At 42.6% G+C, this 14,537-nt stretch overlaps 1 protein-coding gene across 3 annotated transcripts in view; it reads right to left on the bottom strand.

Moving 5' to 3' along the window:
• Positions 1-340: 340 nt before the first annotated feature.
• The window catches only part of MAP7 (microtubule associated protein 7), a 131,902-nt gene continuing 117,705 nt past the window's right edge, over positions 341-14,537 (bottom strand). For 2 of the 3 annotated variants that reach the window (XM_044423869.1, XM_044423879.1), the window contains exons 12-17: positions 13,605-13,797; positions 11,702-11,797; positions 9,252-9,302; positions 9,114-9,156; positions 6,578-6,713; positions 3,125-3,610 (exon numbers count right to left, since the gene is read on the bottom strand). In XM_044423869.1, the coding sequence (XP_044279804.1) occupies positions 3,337-3,610; positions 6,578-6,713; positions 9,114-9,156; positions 9,252-9,302; positions 11,702-11,797; positions 13,605-13,797 (793 nt within the window). In that variant the 3' untranslated portion in view covers positions 3,125-3,336. Of the gene's footprint in view, positions 2,298-3,124; positions 3,611-6,577; positions 6,714-9,113; positions 9,157-9,251; positions 9,303-11,701; positions 11,798-13,604; positions 13,798-14,537 lie in introns of those variants that run through there. The other variant, XM_044423889.1, reaches the window with a different exon arrangement.

Below are 14,537 nucleotides of genomic sequence, written 5' to 3'. Positions count from 1 at the left end.
GAAAAGAAGAAAACTGAAGAACTGTCTTCCATGCAGAAAACAAGTATATTTCACATCTACACTGCCAAGATAGTTCAGACTTTTAAAATCCACATCCAAACCCTGACTTACCTGGCTTTCTGATGCACTCCACGGTAATATGAACGTAGATGAAGTTTCCTTTTTCCCCCACTCCCCAAACAGACAAATGAAAACATTAATTTTTTCAAAATCACAGTAACAACTACTGCACCAACAACTAAAATTATTAAAAGTAGAAATATTTTATAATGTTTTATTTGATACATCTAATTCTATATAGATTAGAAGAAAAGATCTACATATTTAGGACATTTAAATACAGTAGCTATGTACAAGAAGCACAGAAAATAGAAAAATAATTTGTTTTGCAGTATCACAATCAAATATTAAAATATTGACTGGTTTTTGTTCCTCCTCCTAAAATTTGCTTTTGCTCAGAAAACATTGTTGACTTAATGTCTAACATAGCTGGTATAATTTTCTGTGAAATGATACACAACCTGTAAATAACAGTAGTTGAAATGTTTTGCATTTGACTTCTCTTTATGACAAACATCCCTGGGGAGGTGGATTCCCTGCTACATGGGTAACTGACAGCCTATTGAACTGGAAATCAGCAAGAAGCACTCGTTTTGACTTAAACTGGCATAGCATCATTATCCAGCTTCAGCAGCACTGCAAAGTGCAAATTTAATGACAGCCACCTCTAACAGGGCTGTGTATAATTTAAAGAAAAGCTAAGCTACAAGCAACAGCAGATGCAAGATACTAGAGAGCACAAACCGGTCAGATGGTGGAAATAGATTTCAGGCGCGAAGAGGCAAGAAGCTCACCCTTGAACTGGTGACCTTCCTTTGCTCCCTTCTGGAATAGCCAGTCCTAGATGGCATTGCTATTGGAAAGGGGTGGGATATCTTTTCTAACTCAAGGGCCACATTGGCTCAGGAATTGGGGAGGCTAGCAGTAAGCAAATCTGCTGTGTGACACCTGGCAGGCTTCTGTCCTGTAGCTCAATAGAAAGAAGCCCTGGAATTTTTTTTCAATTCTTTACAGTACCTGCTTACCAACCACCCAGTTTGGCCTGCACTGCCAAGCATTATGAGCAGAATCTAACTGAGTGGATGTTCTCCCACAGTTCCAGTCCCTGTAGGTCCCCTCTCCTTCTGCCTTCTGGAAACCTGCTCCAGACAGGCCCTCAGTCCTCTGGAGCAGATTTTGAGGATGCCCAGAGACAGAATTGCCCCTTTCCCAGTTCCACTGATAGGATCAGCTGAACCAGTTCACCAAATTCTGTTGTAAGATATCCAAAATAACTGGTCTGGTTGTGCTAGGAGTCTTTACAAACCTCGGGGACCATTCAATCTGCTTTGTTCCTTAATGTTTCAAGTCTGGAGATAAGTCACAGGGCTGAATGGAGCACATTGATCCAGAAGGCATTGTTTTATGCCTTGCATTGCCTTAAGAAAGCGGAAGCTAAGAAAATTCAAGTCTGCAGTGTTGTTTTCACCACATTTTTCTATGATTTATTTTGTACTGAACAAAATTAATAAATACATTATCTAGGATAACAACAGGTTTTCATTTCATCCATGAAAAAATAATGCTTTCAATTGTTCACATTTTAAAACCTGCCGTGTTACTTTATTTTTTTAAAGAAAATGGAAGAAGACAGTAGTGACGCCTAAATATACAGAATGTTCATGTAGAAGTTACATTTACAAGAACCTGATACAGAAGCCTATATTTTGCCCCCATAATTAAGAGTTCTCTGCAATAATATTTAAACCAACAGGTTCAAATAAAAAAAACACCCCAGTAGCCCTACTTGTAGAGCAGAGGGGCATTTACTTTTCAAGTATTCAATCAGTAAAATGTATTCTTTGCTGATTTTACATACACTCATCTTCAAAACAAAGCCAAACCAACAGGTCCATTAATCCCAATCAGCTGTTATTGTTAGAATCCACTTGAATGCAGAAAATATCCATTATGCTAACCAAAGGAATTTGCTGAATAAAAGCAATTTATTAAATATGAAACATGATTCTCCTAGTGGTGAGATATATTTGATAGCCTGTTAATCTGAGTCTCTTCCCAATAAATTCTTCTGCTGGCTTTACTACGGTCTTTTGGGGAAAAAAAGATGTCCCAGAAATGGTTAGAAAATTCAAGAGTGCAAAAAGTACAACACTCCTTCATGGCATGGAAGGAACTCCATTGGCTGCAGAGGCTTCTACTTAGCCTTTGGTAATTCATAAGCTGAGATCAAACAACTTCTACAAGAAAAGTAAATAAGATCAAATTAGTGGAAAGGACAGATCTCTAGGAAGGAAAAAGCTGCAATAAAGAGTGTTGTATATAGTTAACAGTACTTTGGATCCTATCTTCTCATGGGTGGCATTCTGCTCAAGGGACATTCCACTTTCAGGAAGCAATGTCTGCTAGTCCTTCCTTCCCTCTGCTAACCCAAGATGTCTCCTGAAATCTGCTCCAGGAGGTTGTGGGGCCCTCTGGAGCAATGCAGGAGATGGCTGTAGGAACTGTAAGGGGAATGAGGAATTACTGAAATTTGATGCTCCACCCTTCTCGACTGTAGTCTCTTCCATTCATGAAAGGCCAACTCAGGATCCAGGCCACATGTGGAAAATGTTAACTGCAGAACTAGTTCCATTCTGGGGTGATTGGCTTGACCTGTTGACTAGAAGTGGGCATTTTTACAGCTACATCTTGTCAGAAAGGAGGAGAAAAGCTGCACTGCCAGAATTCCTACTTCAAAGCATTTATGAAAGGTATAGGAGCTTCAACCTTTGCATCCCGGGGTGCTTCCAGATGGATGGCTCCTAGCGCTAACTATCAAAAGGCATTGCACACAATTCCATTCTTACACTCACTTGATTTTTTTCTGGTAACAAAAAGGGATGGAAGTATCAATGGGAAAAAGGGGAGAACTGCAAATGGAAGTTGAAAGCATCCGCTACCCTGTAAAATTCCATGAATGAGGCAGTGCAAGGACACACACAAAACCTTTGTCTGAAGCACTTTACGTTCCCCCAGTCAAAGCAGTCTGATTGGCTCCTTAAGAAACACAGAGTTGAGGGGAGGAAAGAGAAAGCATGTGCTTGGAGCAAAATGTTTTGGCTCATTCATTTCAATCTCAGATTGGTGTATTGAACTATATGTCAAATGAAACTGAATATCCGGTTTCTGGCTGTCTTGATCCTTCCCCTTAGGCTGCGGGTTGATCTAATAAGCATGATATATGTTTAATTTGGAACGTATACAATTCTTCCCCTGCTCTGAACTTGTAGTTAATAGCTAGAAATTAGACTGTTGAAAGAGGTCTAAGACAAACCTACCTGCTGTTTGATGTGTTTGAACATTATCTACCTGAGGCAATGGCCCTAGCGTCCCCGTCTCTTCAAAGGCCAAAATGGGAGTAAAAGGAATGTCAGAGCTTTCTTTCTTATCATTATCCAAGGCATCCAGCCTGGGTGGTTTTGTCCCCACAGGTAAGCTGATGAGCTCTTCAAAATTTTCATCCTGCATAGTCACTCCATTTTCATTTTGATGTTTTCCTGGGTTGAGATTACTGAAATACATGAATCGTGAAAGTATCTCAGTGGTAACAAAACATTGGACAAGCAACAACTTATTATTTTTACTCTGCAATTTTCCTAAGTCATGTCAAATACCCTCCAATCACAACTTGTTGACATGTAAACACAGGACAATTGAGGAATTATATACCAACTGAACAACTGAAGAGTTTAAATTTCCTAAGTAAATTCAAATGTATCAAGTATTCTTCCTTTGTGTTAATGGCAACCCCCCCTCTAAGTTTTCCAGCAAGCACTCTCCAGCATCTACATGATTTGCAGGTTTTTGAAAACATGATCTATAATTGACATCATCTGGAAGAGACAGATATACACACTGATAAACACCAACAGCAGGTGGTACATACTAATTAATCTGAAGCGCAATCAAAACTTGGCAGGCAGTCCTTTCCCATTGTGAACTGTGCAGTCTTCTATTTTAAGGGGTATGGTGGTAGGATTGGGCTATAGTTGAGAGTCTGTTTTGCTTTTGTTTTCTTTGCCTAGAAGCAACTTCCCTGCCCTATCATGTGATCTGAGGCTATTCCGGTTTCCTGTTCACATGGCTGCCTGCTCATGGAATAAGCGGGGAAGGCTGCCATGTCCTAGCTGCTGTTCAAGAGAGGGATGTAGTCACCAGGGCAAACACCAGAAGAGTCACAGGATGCACACAAACAACAAGTGCACAACTCTGGAAGCCAGCGTGGTGTAGTGGTTAAGAGCATGGGACTGGGACTCAGGCGATCTGGGTTCTAGTCCCCGCTCAGCCATGGAGCCAACTGGGTGACTTTGGGCCAGTCATAGACTCTCAGCTCAACCTACCTCACAGGGTTGTTGTTGTGGGGATAAAATGGATGAGGAGAATGATGTAAGCTGCCTTGAGCCCTTTGTAGGAAAAGGCAGGATATAAATAAATAAATAAATAAAAAACTAAAGATACCGTTCACACACTGACTCAAAGTGGAATTTCTCTCTCCTTTGGCATTCGACTCCAAAACAAAGTCCTTTGGGCAAATTTGCTAATATTTCATTCCAAGTCTCCTTAAGTGCCACTAAGTAAAAACCATACTTTGCTATTCTATATATTATGTATATGTGTAGCAGACTTTAAAAAAAGAAAAAGGCAGTTATCTTTTAAAAACCAGAAGAATGTAAGTACAAAAAAAACCCCAACAATTTTTCTTCATCCTTTTTTCTTGCCAGTGATATTAACAAAGGGTTAAAAAAAACCATTTGAGTGCTAGTGTTCTCTTTTGTACACTTTTTATTCAAAGCCCTTGGCTTTCCTGATGTTCTGTCTGGACACTAAATATTTGTCATGGCAGATTCAAGTACTGAATTGCATCAATGCTAGAGAAATAACAGACATTTTAATGGTTCTTTTCTGCCACCTTTTATGACCTCATGTTTTAGAAATGCAGGTGAACACTCCAGTGCTGCAGACAGAGCTTGTCTCAGGACTGCTGTATACTTTGTGTTATGGCTTATAGTGTTCTGTAAAAGGAATTTTTTTTACTTCAAACAGATATGTTTTTGCTATTTCTAATAAGTTCACAGCTCTGTGACATTACATTTGCACACTCACATACTCTGCCAATCCTGCCCTTACCTTTCAGACGTAACAAGGAGATTAAAAGCCTCTGGTTTGCAGTTGCAAACTAACTGCAGTTCCCCATAGAGTACTAACTCAGGAAACTGTGGTTTTTTAGTGAGGATCAAACCACAGTTTTAGACAAAGGTTGTTCCCAAACCATGGTTTAAGCAAACCATACTTCATGTGTGTAGACATCATAGGGGAGTTGGAGCTAGTCCAAAACAGAAAGGAAAGCTTCCCATTTCCTCATGGGTGTGAAAGAAGAGGGAGTGGCAGGTGCATGAGCCAAGGATTCATCACAGTTCATTCTCATGGTGGAAAACCACGGCTCCCTGTTATATCTGAAACAAGCTCATGTGTGAAAAGTGTAGTTCTCCTTGAGACTAGAGTAGGGACATCACAGAAACTTATTCAAATAAGTTCAGATTTCTATGATCGAATTCATGGATTCTGCAGCAAACTGGCTCTCCCTACCCGACCCCCATGTCTCATGGACTTTATGAACTTGTGGACCATACTTTCTGGAATTTTTATTTTCCAGCAAATTTAGCTGACAAAAAATACCACAAATAAAATGCCAACAAAAATGCACATCTTGCCATAGGCTGAAGTGCAAAGCTATGCTTTTTTTTGGGGGGGGGGGGGGGGGCAGGGGAGGTTGTGCATTTCCAGAAGGGCAGATTTAGACAAGTGCATACAAATGCATATTTGGGAAACTGAAAAAATTCCAATTCCATTAATGAGCAGATGAAACAAAGGGCACCTGAAAATCCACAAAACACAGGCAAAACAGATTTAACCAAGTCCATGCATCCCAGAATGATGTGCAAATGCCAACTGCCAACCCTCCAGGAAGGACAGATGCTCTTCAAAGTCTTCTTTCCTGATTCTAGTGAAATTAAAAATATCTTTTTAACATCTGGAGGCATGCTGAGGCTCATATAGAAGCATGTATGCACACTGAAAAGAAGTCTTCATGCCTATACAATTGTTCTATCAGTGTGACTTCAGAAACAGCCTCTCCCAATAATGACTGAGTGCAGACAGAAGGAGAAAATGGCTTTCTATTACTCATTCATTTTTAAAGAATACACTGTTAGCTACAGAGATGTAAACAAGACTTTCAGATATGACTTGGTTTATTAGGAGCCATACATTTTAATGTAGCTAAGCTGACTGACACTAAATGCTATCCGGATTATTCCTTTGGGGATGGGTGGGGTGAGGCTATGGAGCAGATGATGAAATCTCCCATGAAAGGCACACATGGAAAAAGGAAAAACAATTATGATTTAAGGTACTTCCAGCAAGAAGAGTCATCAGATATTGCCAAACCTCTGCTTTCAAATAGCAATGTATTTCTCACCTGTCCAGATTTGCTGTGGGCTGATGAGAAAGGAGCACATGGGTACGGGCCACCATTTCGCCGTTGCATGGAGATTCTGGGACACGCTGACCCTGAGAGCCCATCGCAGGGCTTAATGCCGAGGTGGGGCTGATGGCTGGTAGAGAAAGACACAAACAAAGGAGGTTGCCTGCTTGATATTTGTCCAAAGGAATGTGTTCACTTGAGTCCAGTGATATGCTCAGAATGTGTGTGTGAATGTGTGTCTGCACAAACATGCAAAAACTCAAACTACCTGTGAGCTAGATTTGTACACATTTATTATTACATTCCTATCCCGCCTTTTTCCCTCATGCAAAGAACCCTAGGCAGCTCACATGGCCCTTCCCCTCTTCAGCTCATCCTCACAATAACTCTGTGAGGTAGGTTAGGCTGAGAGTCATGGACTAGCCTAAGGCCATGCAGCATGTGGGAGAGCAGGAACTAGAGTAGGATCTCCCATATCTCAGGGCAACACCCGAACCACTGCACTGCAAGGGTTTCTGGATCCTCTGCCTTCACTGATATTCTAGATACTCCAGGTAAGAATATTCACTGCTAAGCATGCACCTCACCCTGTATCAAAGTCTGCCTATGTACTGAAGTTTACGGACTACTGAAATTTACTCTGCACCCTGTCACTAGGAGCTCCACGTTGTATAGAGACACAAAAGAAGGCCTTCTCAGAGCAGGTGGCTCACCTATGGAAGGCACCCCCAGAGGTCCAGCTGGCACTGCTGTTGGCCTCATTTCAAGTCAAGAGCCACACCTTTGAGTCGCATGGACTGTAGCTTAGTTATTCTTTGTTTGCTCAGACCAGGGGTCGGCGACCCACGGCTCCAGAGCCACACGTGGCTCTTGAATCCCTCTGCAGTGGCTCCATCGCTCAAAACACGCGTGGCACAGCCGCCAATGTGCGACCGAGGCTCCAAGTTACAAAATACCAATAGGTGATGATGAGGCATCCACTCAGGAAGGCTGCGCTAGCCGGTTAAGTAAGTTGTGACATTCCTCTGCTATTGCGCAGGGAAAGAGTGGAACAAGCTTCCTGCAGGCTCTCATGTTACACGAAACACCCCTCTGAAAAGATTCTCTTTGTCCCAATGTAATCTCCTTCATCTGAATGTTATAAGCTGCTCTTGGGACCTGTCACAATTTGTATCACTTGACTGTTTATCTGCTAATCAGTCACTAAACACCCCTATATCTGCCACCCATGCCCATTTACTGAGCTTCCCCCCCCAACCATGGATAAATCGAAGAAAAGTTTCTGAAGAAAACTAACGTTTAATGGTATGTGGGTAGATTCATTTGCTTTTACTGCTGACGAACTTATGGGGTTTGCTGTTTAATGCATGCAGCCCTTTAGCACTGACTTTGACTCTGCAGGAAGCTGTTCTATTCAAAATATAAGAAAGGAGTCCTACTAGTGTATAATGTAAGATTAAAAATAACGGTTTTTAGTGACTGAACAAGAGCTGCAGCTAAATCATAATGAAGATATACATAGCATTAAGGTAAAAAACGATAAACGAAGTGTTATCTTTTAGATGTCAAAAGGGTTTTGTGGCTCCCAGTGTTTTCTTTTGTGTGGGAAACGGGTCCAAATGGCTCTTTGAGTGTTAAAGGTTGCTGACCCCTGGCTTAGACTGTTCGTCAATACGATAGCCTGCTTTTAGGTCGAGTTATTTATTATTGCAGTCTGCCCTGAGATCAACTACTATGCGGGAGCTTACAAATATTCCAGTTGATCAGCCAATGAAATGCTTGGCATGCAGACAGTCTCAGGTGCAGTCCCTGGGGGGACTGGACAGTTCTCTGGATTGCTGCTGCCTGTCCATACAGATAATATCCCACCAGGTGCACCAATGATCTGGCCTAATATAGACAGCATCTCATGTTACTTCCTTCATGCATTGCACAAGCCAAGAATGAGGCAAGAATGCAGAGAGATTTCAGGGCTCTGGCCTCAATTAAACTCTGAAAAGGTTTTGTTTTTCAGCTGAACATCTAATACCAGATTAGTGAATCCGTCTAGCACAAACTATTTCCTTCCACCCCTCTTTCACTCTGAAATCACAGCAGATCATTTGTGCTCTTTCATCATTTTAATATTTTATAAAGTGCAAATGGAAATAGTTTATTGCAGAAGCTTAATTAAGACTTGGAAATCACTGACTTTATCATTCCCATAGAGGACATGCAAATGGAGAGGTTGCTGACAAAACTGAATATTTTGCCCAGACTGATTAAAACTGACCCCAACTAAGTAATTAAATAACACTTTCACTGATTATTTTAAGTGATTATTTTGGTAGCTTTATTTTAAGCTACCAAACCTAACTGCATATTTCACTACACATTATTATGTTTTTAGCATATTATGTGTTGCCATGAATTCAGTCTCTGATACATACATTAGGAATATTTGGATTACAACTTTTAAAAACTATTTCTACTCAATTATTCTCTGAATAACAGTTTTGATACCAAACCAGATAAATTCAAAAGGCAATACCTGACTCTTTTGCTATATCTCCATTTTGTTGTTCATTTGATTTCTGTAAAATAAAGCAGTTTGAATTAGAAGCTGCACTGAAAGAATGCAAACACACACATTGTTTTCTGCAGAGAGAAGATAAGATTTAATACATACTTTTTCTGCAGCTTCCGTTCGCCTAGTTCTTTTCATAATTTCCTCAAGGCGCTACAGAAACAATGAGGAGAAACACAATTTATCATGAAAAAAGCAACGGCTGCTTTGTCTATAAGCAAAATCCCAAAACTATTCCCATGTCATACTCTTATTAGGCCAACGAAAAGACCATCAAAAATGTGTTAACTCTCAGTATCTCTTCCTCAGCAAAAAGCACCCAAGACATCCATGTGGCTTTATTTCCTGGCAGTTTATAAACGGTCCCTCAGATGTCCCATCCTGCTCTGAAATGTACAGATACCTAATGGTGTTTTATAATAGGAATTTTACTGTTCTGGTTTTTTAGGTATTTAATGTTGCTGTTTCATTTGCTGACATTTTATATTTTAGAATTTCAGAATGTTATTTCATGAACCACCCTGAAGAGTGTCTTTGCCTCCAAAGGCAGTAGAAGAGCATTTTCAGTTAAAATAAAATAGAACATGCTGCAGGTAGCCCGACACTGCCACCTTCTCTCCCTCTTCCTCCAGCTATGGAGAACTGGCCTGCCCTGTCAACAAAGTGTCCTGAAATGGACAGCTTCTGTCTCAGGGACTCAGCAGGCGGAAAAGGTGGTAGCAGTTACAACTGTGGCAGCCAGGCGGATGTGAACCGCCCGTCTCCTTCCGTGTTCTTCACCCCGCCACTCTAGCCCAGCAACAAGTTTTAACTACACCTCCCCATACGAACTGCTCAGTCTGTGAGACAGAGAAGCCACCCACCCATCTCAGGTACTTGGGAGCCTGGTATGTGCACCAGCATTCCAGTGGCTGCTCCATCACAGACACATTTGCGTCAATAGCAACAGAGCAAGAAGCACACTCAGAGCACTTTCAGGCCCTGTGCAGTTGTAAACACCCGGAAAGGAAGGGAAGGGGGCTACGTGCCATTGTGGAAGAGTGGGCTGCAGTTGCCCTGCAAGGGCAATAGATTTCTGGGATTGCCAGAAAGTGACACACCAGCCCCAAGTTTGCGAGGGAGATTATTCATTTTTGCAATAATATCAAATGCTGGCTAGACTTCCAATATATTTAGCAGCAAGCCACTCGCACCGTGCAGTGGGGACCCCTGCAAGTTAGGATTCCAATCAGCTGGGTTCAGTCAGCAGAATCCCCCTGAAAAACAGTCTAAACCAGAGTACAAAGAAAGGGGCTAGCGTGTATAGGCTACAGGCTTATGGTATGTAATACGTGTATATAGCATTCTACACAGTTACAATATATGATTTTGATATTAGTGTTTACACAGGTGCTAAGAAATAATGAAATGCAGTGAGCTAGTAAGGCATGTTTCTGGTCAAGATTTCTGACGTCAGAGCATAGGCTCATTACTGCCTTTTGCCTGAAGAAGTAAAAGCTGATAAGGAACATTCAGTCATGCAGATACACAGTGTGGGTGTCCTTTGTGGAAAGTGAAACTCCTTCGTTCCATGAAAACAGACTGTCGGGGTCAAGGGAATCCTAACTGAATCTCTCCTGTGTAAGCAAGCAGCTAGACTTTTATGCCAAGTGAAGCAAGTATTTTACAGTGCTAGAGACCCAGGCCTGGCTTTTTAGCGTTCAAGCCTGCCACACACGTGCACATGTGGTGCCTCACCATCATTCGGGACACCGATTGTGTGGGATTCTTGGTAACGTGAGAGTCTGTGCAAGTTCAGCTGTCCCTGCTTTGGAGATATTTTCCAAAGGGTAGATCGGGGGCAGTGGGCAGTGTTCTCCTCCACATTATTCCAGGGGGCCCTTTGCAGCTGGGACGATGTCGGTAGGCATGGCCATACGACTGACACTGTCCTCCTGTTCCCCTCTCACAACCAAGAAAGGGACTTGGCCAGCCTTGGGAAGAGCGCCTGCTCTTCCTGGTGCTGGCCGAGCCTCTGGGTTACTGGTGTGCAAAGTCACTGGGTAGGTGCAGGCCAAGGTCCTGTCTCCAAAGGGGACACGGCATGCCCCATGGAGCCAGCCAGTTGGCAGTTCTCTCAACACTGGCAAAAATCCTCCACCACCTACATCCCCACTCTCATCTCTGGCTGGAAATAGGAAGTGGGGATTCCTCAAGGGGGATGTTTTCCAGGATGTGAAGCTGCAGTTCCTGGAGGAACCCAGGGAGATGCCATGTGCTGGTTTAGGCACACAGCCAGGACGTTCTGGAAAAACATGAGAACAGTGTCACGTTGAATCAAGACACTGATTTAGTTCAGCATTCTGTTAAAATAGTGGCCAACCAACTACTGAAAAGGGCTCAAGTTTTCTTCTTTATGTAAATAAGCCTTGTTGAATAGTCATACACAGCTGGGTATACACAGGTGAATGAATAGTCTGATCTATTCAACACCCAGTCACCACCTACAGAAATGGCAAAGTGCTGGTTGCATGCAAGATCAGGTTGGACACATACTTATGCCTTTCAGTTACCTTCTTCCTTTCTAAGCGCTCCTGTTCTTCCCTTTGGAAATGCTTTTCACGTTCTAACCGAATCCGCTCTTCTCGTAACCGAGCTTCCTCTTCTTTCTGAATGATGGCAAAGCAAAGGGAAATGTGGATTGACTTTCAAAGAGCTATTAACCACAACTGCTTCTCTGTTTGTCACATTTGAACTCATCTGATCCTTTACTTGGGTGCTAGATTGCTGCAGGCCCACAAAACACACACCAAGACCCCAGAAGTGCACCAAAGTTTGCAGCAGGTTTGTGGGATTTTTAGCTCAACACCAACCCTTGCACATACCCTCAAATCAAAACTGAAAGCAGCTTCTAGAAGGGTGCACGAGCAACTTGAAATCTTGCAAGGCTGGGGAAACTGGGTACCATGGTAGCTCATAAAAAGCAAATCTAACTGCACTAAATGATCCCTCTCATTACCCCTCAGTAATACAGCTGCCATTTTCTTTCAGGTTACACCAGTGGATTCTAAATTCAGTTCTGAACAACTATATATTTTCTTCTATTGAATTCAAAAAAGCTTTGAAGATCATTGGGCTTCCAGGTTGTACATAATTCTGCCTCCACTGTTACTTAAGGTAAAACTTAGACACCTCCTGCTTTGTCTACATATGACAGAACTGGTTGAGGAAATGTCTTATATGGAGGATACTGTATGTTAAAGTTGATGGCTCATTGCTTTGAATGGGCAGGTGCTTTGGAAATGCAAATTCGATCCAGGCACTGTTCTTCAGCCAGCCATACAGGAAATGTAACCTGGCTTTCCAGTGGCAAACATGTGGATTCCCCAGCCCTTTCCAAGTGAGCTCAAGGAAAGGCAGAGACACAGAATTCCATTCAGTTGGTCTAATCTAAGTATGACTTAGACAGGAAACAGTCAATAACTGTGCCTTCACAACCTCTACTTTCAGATGCTAAGGGCACACATTACTTTAAATTATTTACCGGCAGCTTTGTCTTTTGGTCATCTTTATCCAGAGCAGGCACAGAGTCCTGATCCATATCTTAAAAGCCCACCTAACTCCTAGATGAGGTTTCTGATCTGGACTGAGCTTCCTGCATATACAGTAGTCCCTCAAAATTCGCAGGGGTTGTGTTCCTAGAGCACCCACACATTGTGAAAAACCGCGAATTTGGTGCCGGTGATAAGTGCGGGCCGCCAAGGTGGTGCGGGGGGGGGGTGCGTGTGTGGCGAGGCAGGCGCACACAGAGATTGTTTTCTCCGAGCAAGTCCAAACTGATCTCCTTGTGAGAAAGCCACCGCATGGAAAATTCCGCGAAAGACTGAGGCCGTGAACACTGAACCGCGACTTCACGGGGGTATACTGTACTCTAGGGTAAATAGGGAGGTTAGCGAAGAAGTATCTGCTAGATACAGATTTAAAGTCACACCTCTTTTGGTCCTAAAGTAATGAACAGTGTAATCTTATACGTATTTACTCATACTTAAACCTCACTAATGGCAAGATGAAAGAACATTCATTTCCTATGTTAAAAATGAGAATCTGGAATGGTAGGGTAGTGGGAAGGCTAGTGTACAGCATATTTACTGCTCTTATTAGAAATAGACCAATTCTATAAAGACTGCTGAACAACAAATATACAAGCACAGCGTATAGGCCAGGTTAGCGTGTTCTATTTCTAAACTAGGTCCAAGAAAGCTAGGTTCCCCCAGTGGTGAAACCCAACAACGTGTGGTGAAAAGGAGTGTTGCATCTGCATAGCTAAGATGGTATTATTTAAGTCTAAAGCAGTAATTGCCTTCATTTCTCAATTTCACGTAAAGAACTTCCATGGTTTCTGTATCCTACAGAAGCATTTTATAGCCATCAGCACCGTATCATTAGAGAGCAATTTGAAAATCCTCTGGAACGTACCTGCTTCTGCAGTTGTTCCATCTCCTCTCTTTCTTTCCGCTCCTTTTCCTCTGCCAAATGGCGCAACTGTTCCTCCTTCTCCTGCTCGCGTTCTGCTTCTCGTTGCTTCCGCTCGGCTTCCTGCTTTTGGGCCTCCTCCTCTCGGCGAGCCCTCTCCTCTGCTATCCTCTGTGCCAGCTCCTCCTTCTTTTGTCTGCAAGCATCACCGACAGGCATGAGACAAGTGCATGGTGGGGAAAGATTGGCTACACCGGGTGAGGGGGTACTTCTTATTGTGTCAACATTATTCTGGTACTGTGTGCACTTTTATTTTATTTGCACTGAGCAAAAATAGTTAGAATGAACGAATGAGCAAACTTCATTCTGGCAAAGCATCCAGAAAAGTAGGAAGAAGAGATGCTTGCCTCACTTGTGGCAAGTGGCGGAATGGACAGCAGACTTTTCCCTCCTTTCTCTGAAGACAGAAGACCCATTAAGATATTTGTGATCTGCGTAGATTAAGCACACAAGGAGTGGATTGTGCTAGCCCCATCTCCTGCCACTGCTGTTGGTGACATCCTCTAAACAACTAGGGTAAATTTCTGAAGGTGAGAGAGTCCTCCAGCTGTGGAGGCACTCTGCATCACTCCACACTCATGAAGATCAGTGTGCCTTCACAGAAATGCAGGGCTACTGCACTTCCCTCCAAGCCAAAAGAAGTGTTTACCTACACCGACTGCCAATGCCTGACTGGATTAGAGAGATTTTTCCCTGGACTGACGGCAATTTGTACTTCTCGTCTGACTGCGCCAACACTGCAAGCAGGGCAGACCATAAACTGGGAGATACTGAAATAAGCAGACCTCCTCCCAATGCATTCTGTTGTGGTACCATACAAAGGACTACTATCTGCCCTTCTCAACATTTGAATCACTACTTTTATTTCAAGCACAG

The sequence above is a fragment of the Varanus komodoensis genome, unplaced genomic scaffold (genome assembly GCF_004798865.1).
Source record: "Varanus komodoensis strain SLA01 unplaced genomic scaffold, ASM479886v1 scaffold1, whole genome shotgun sequence".
In the NCBI taxonomy this organism is placed as follows: Eukaryota; Metazoa; Chordata; class Lepidosauria; order Squamata; family Varanidae; genus Varanus; species Varanus komodoensis.
This window is presented reverse-complemented; position numbering and strand designations above follow the sequence as displayed.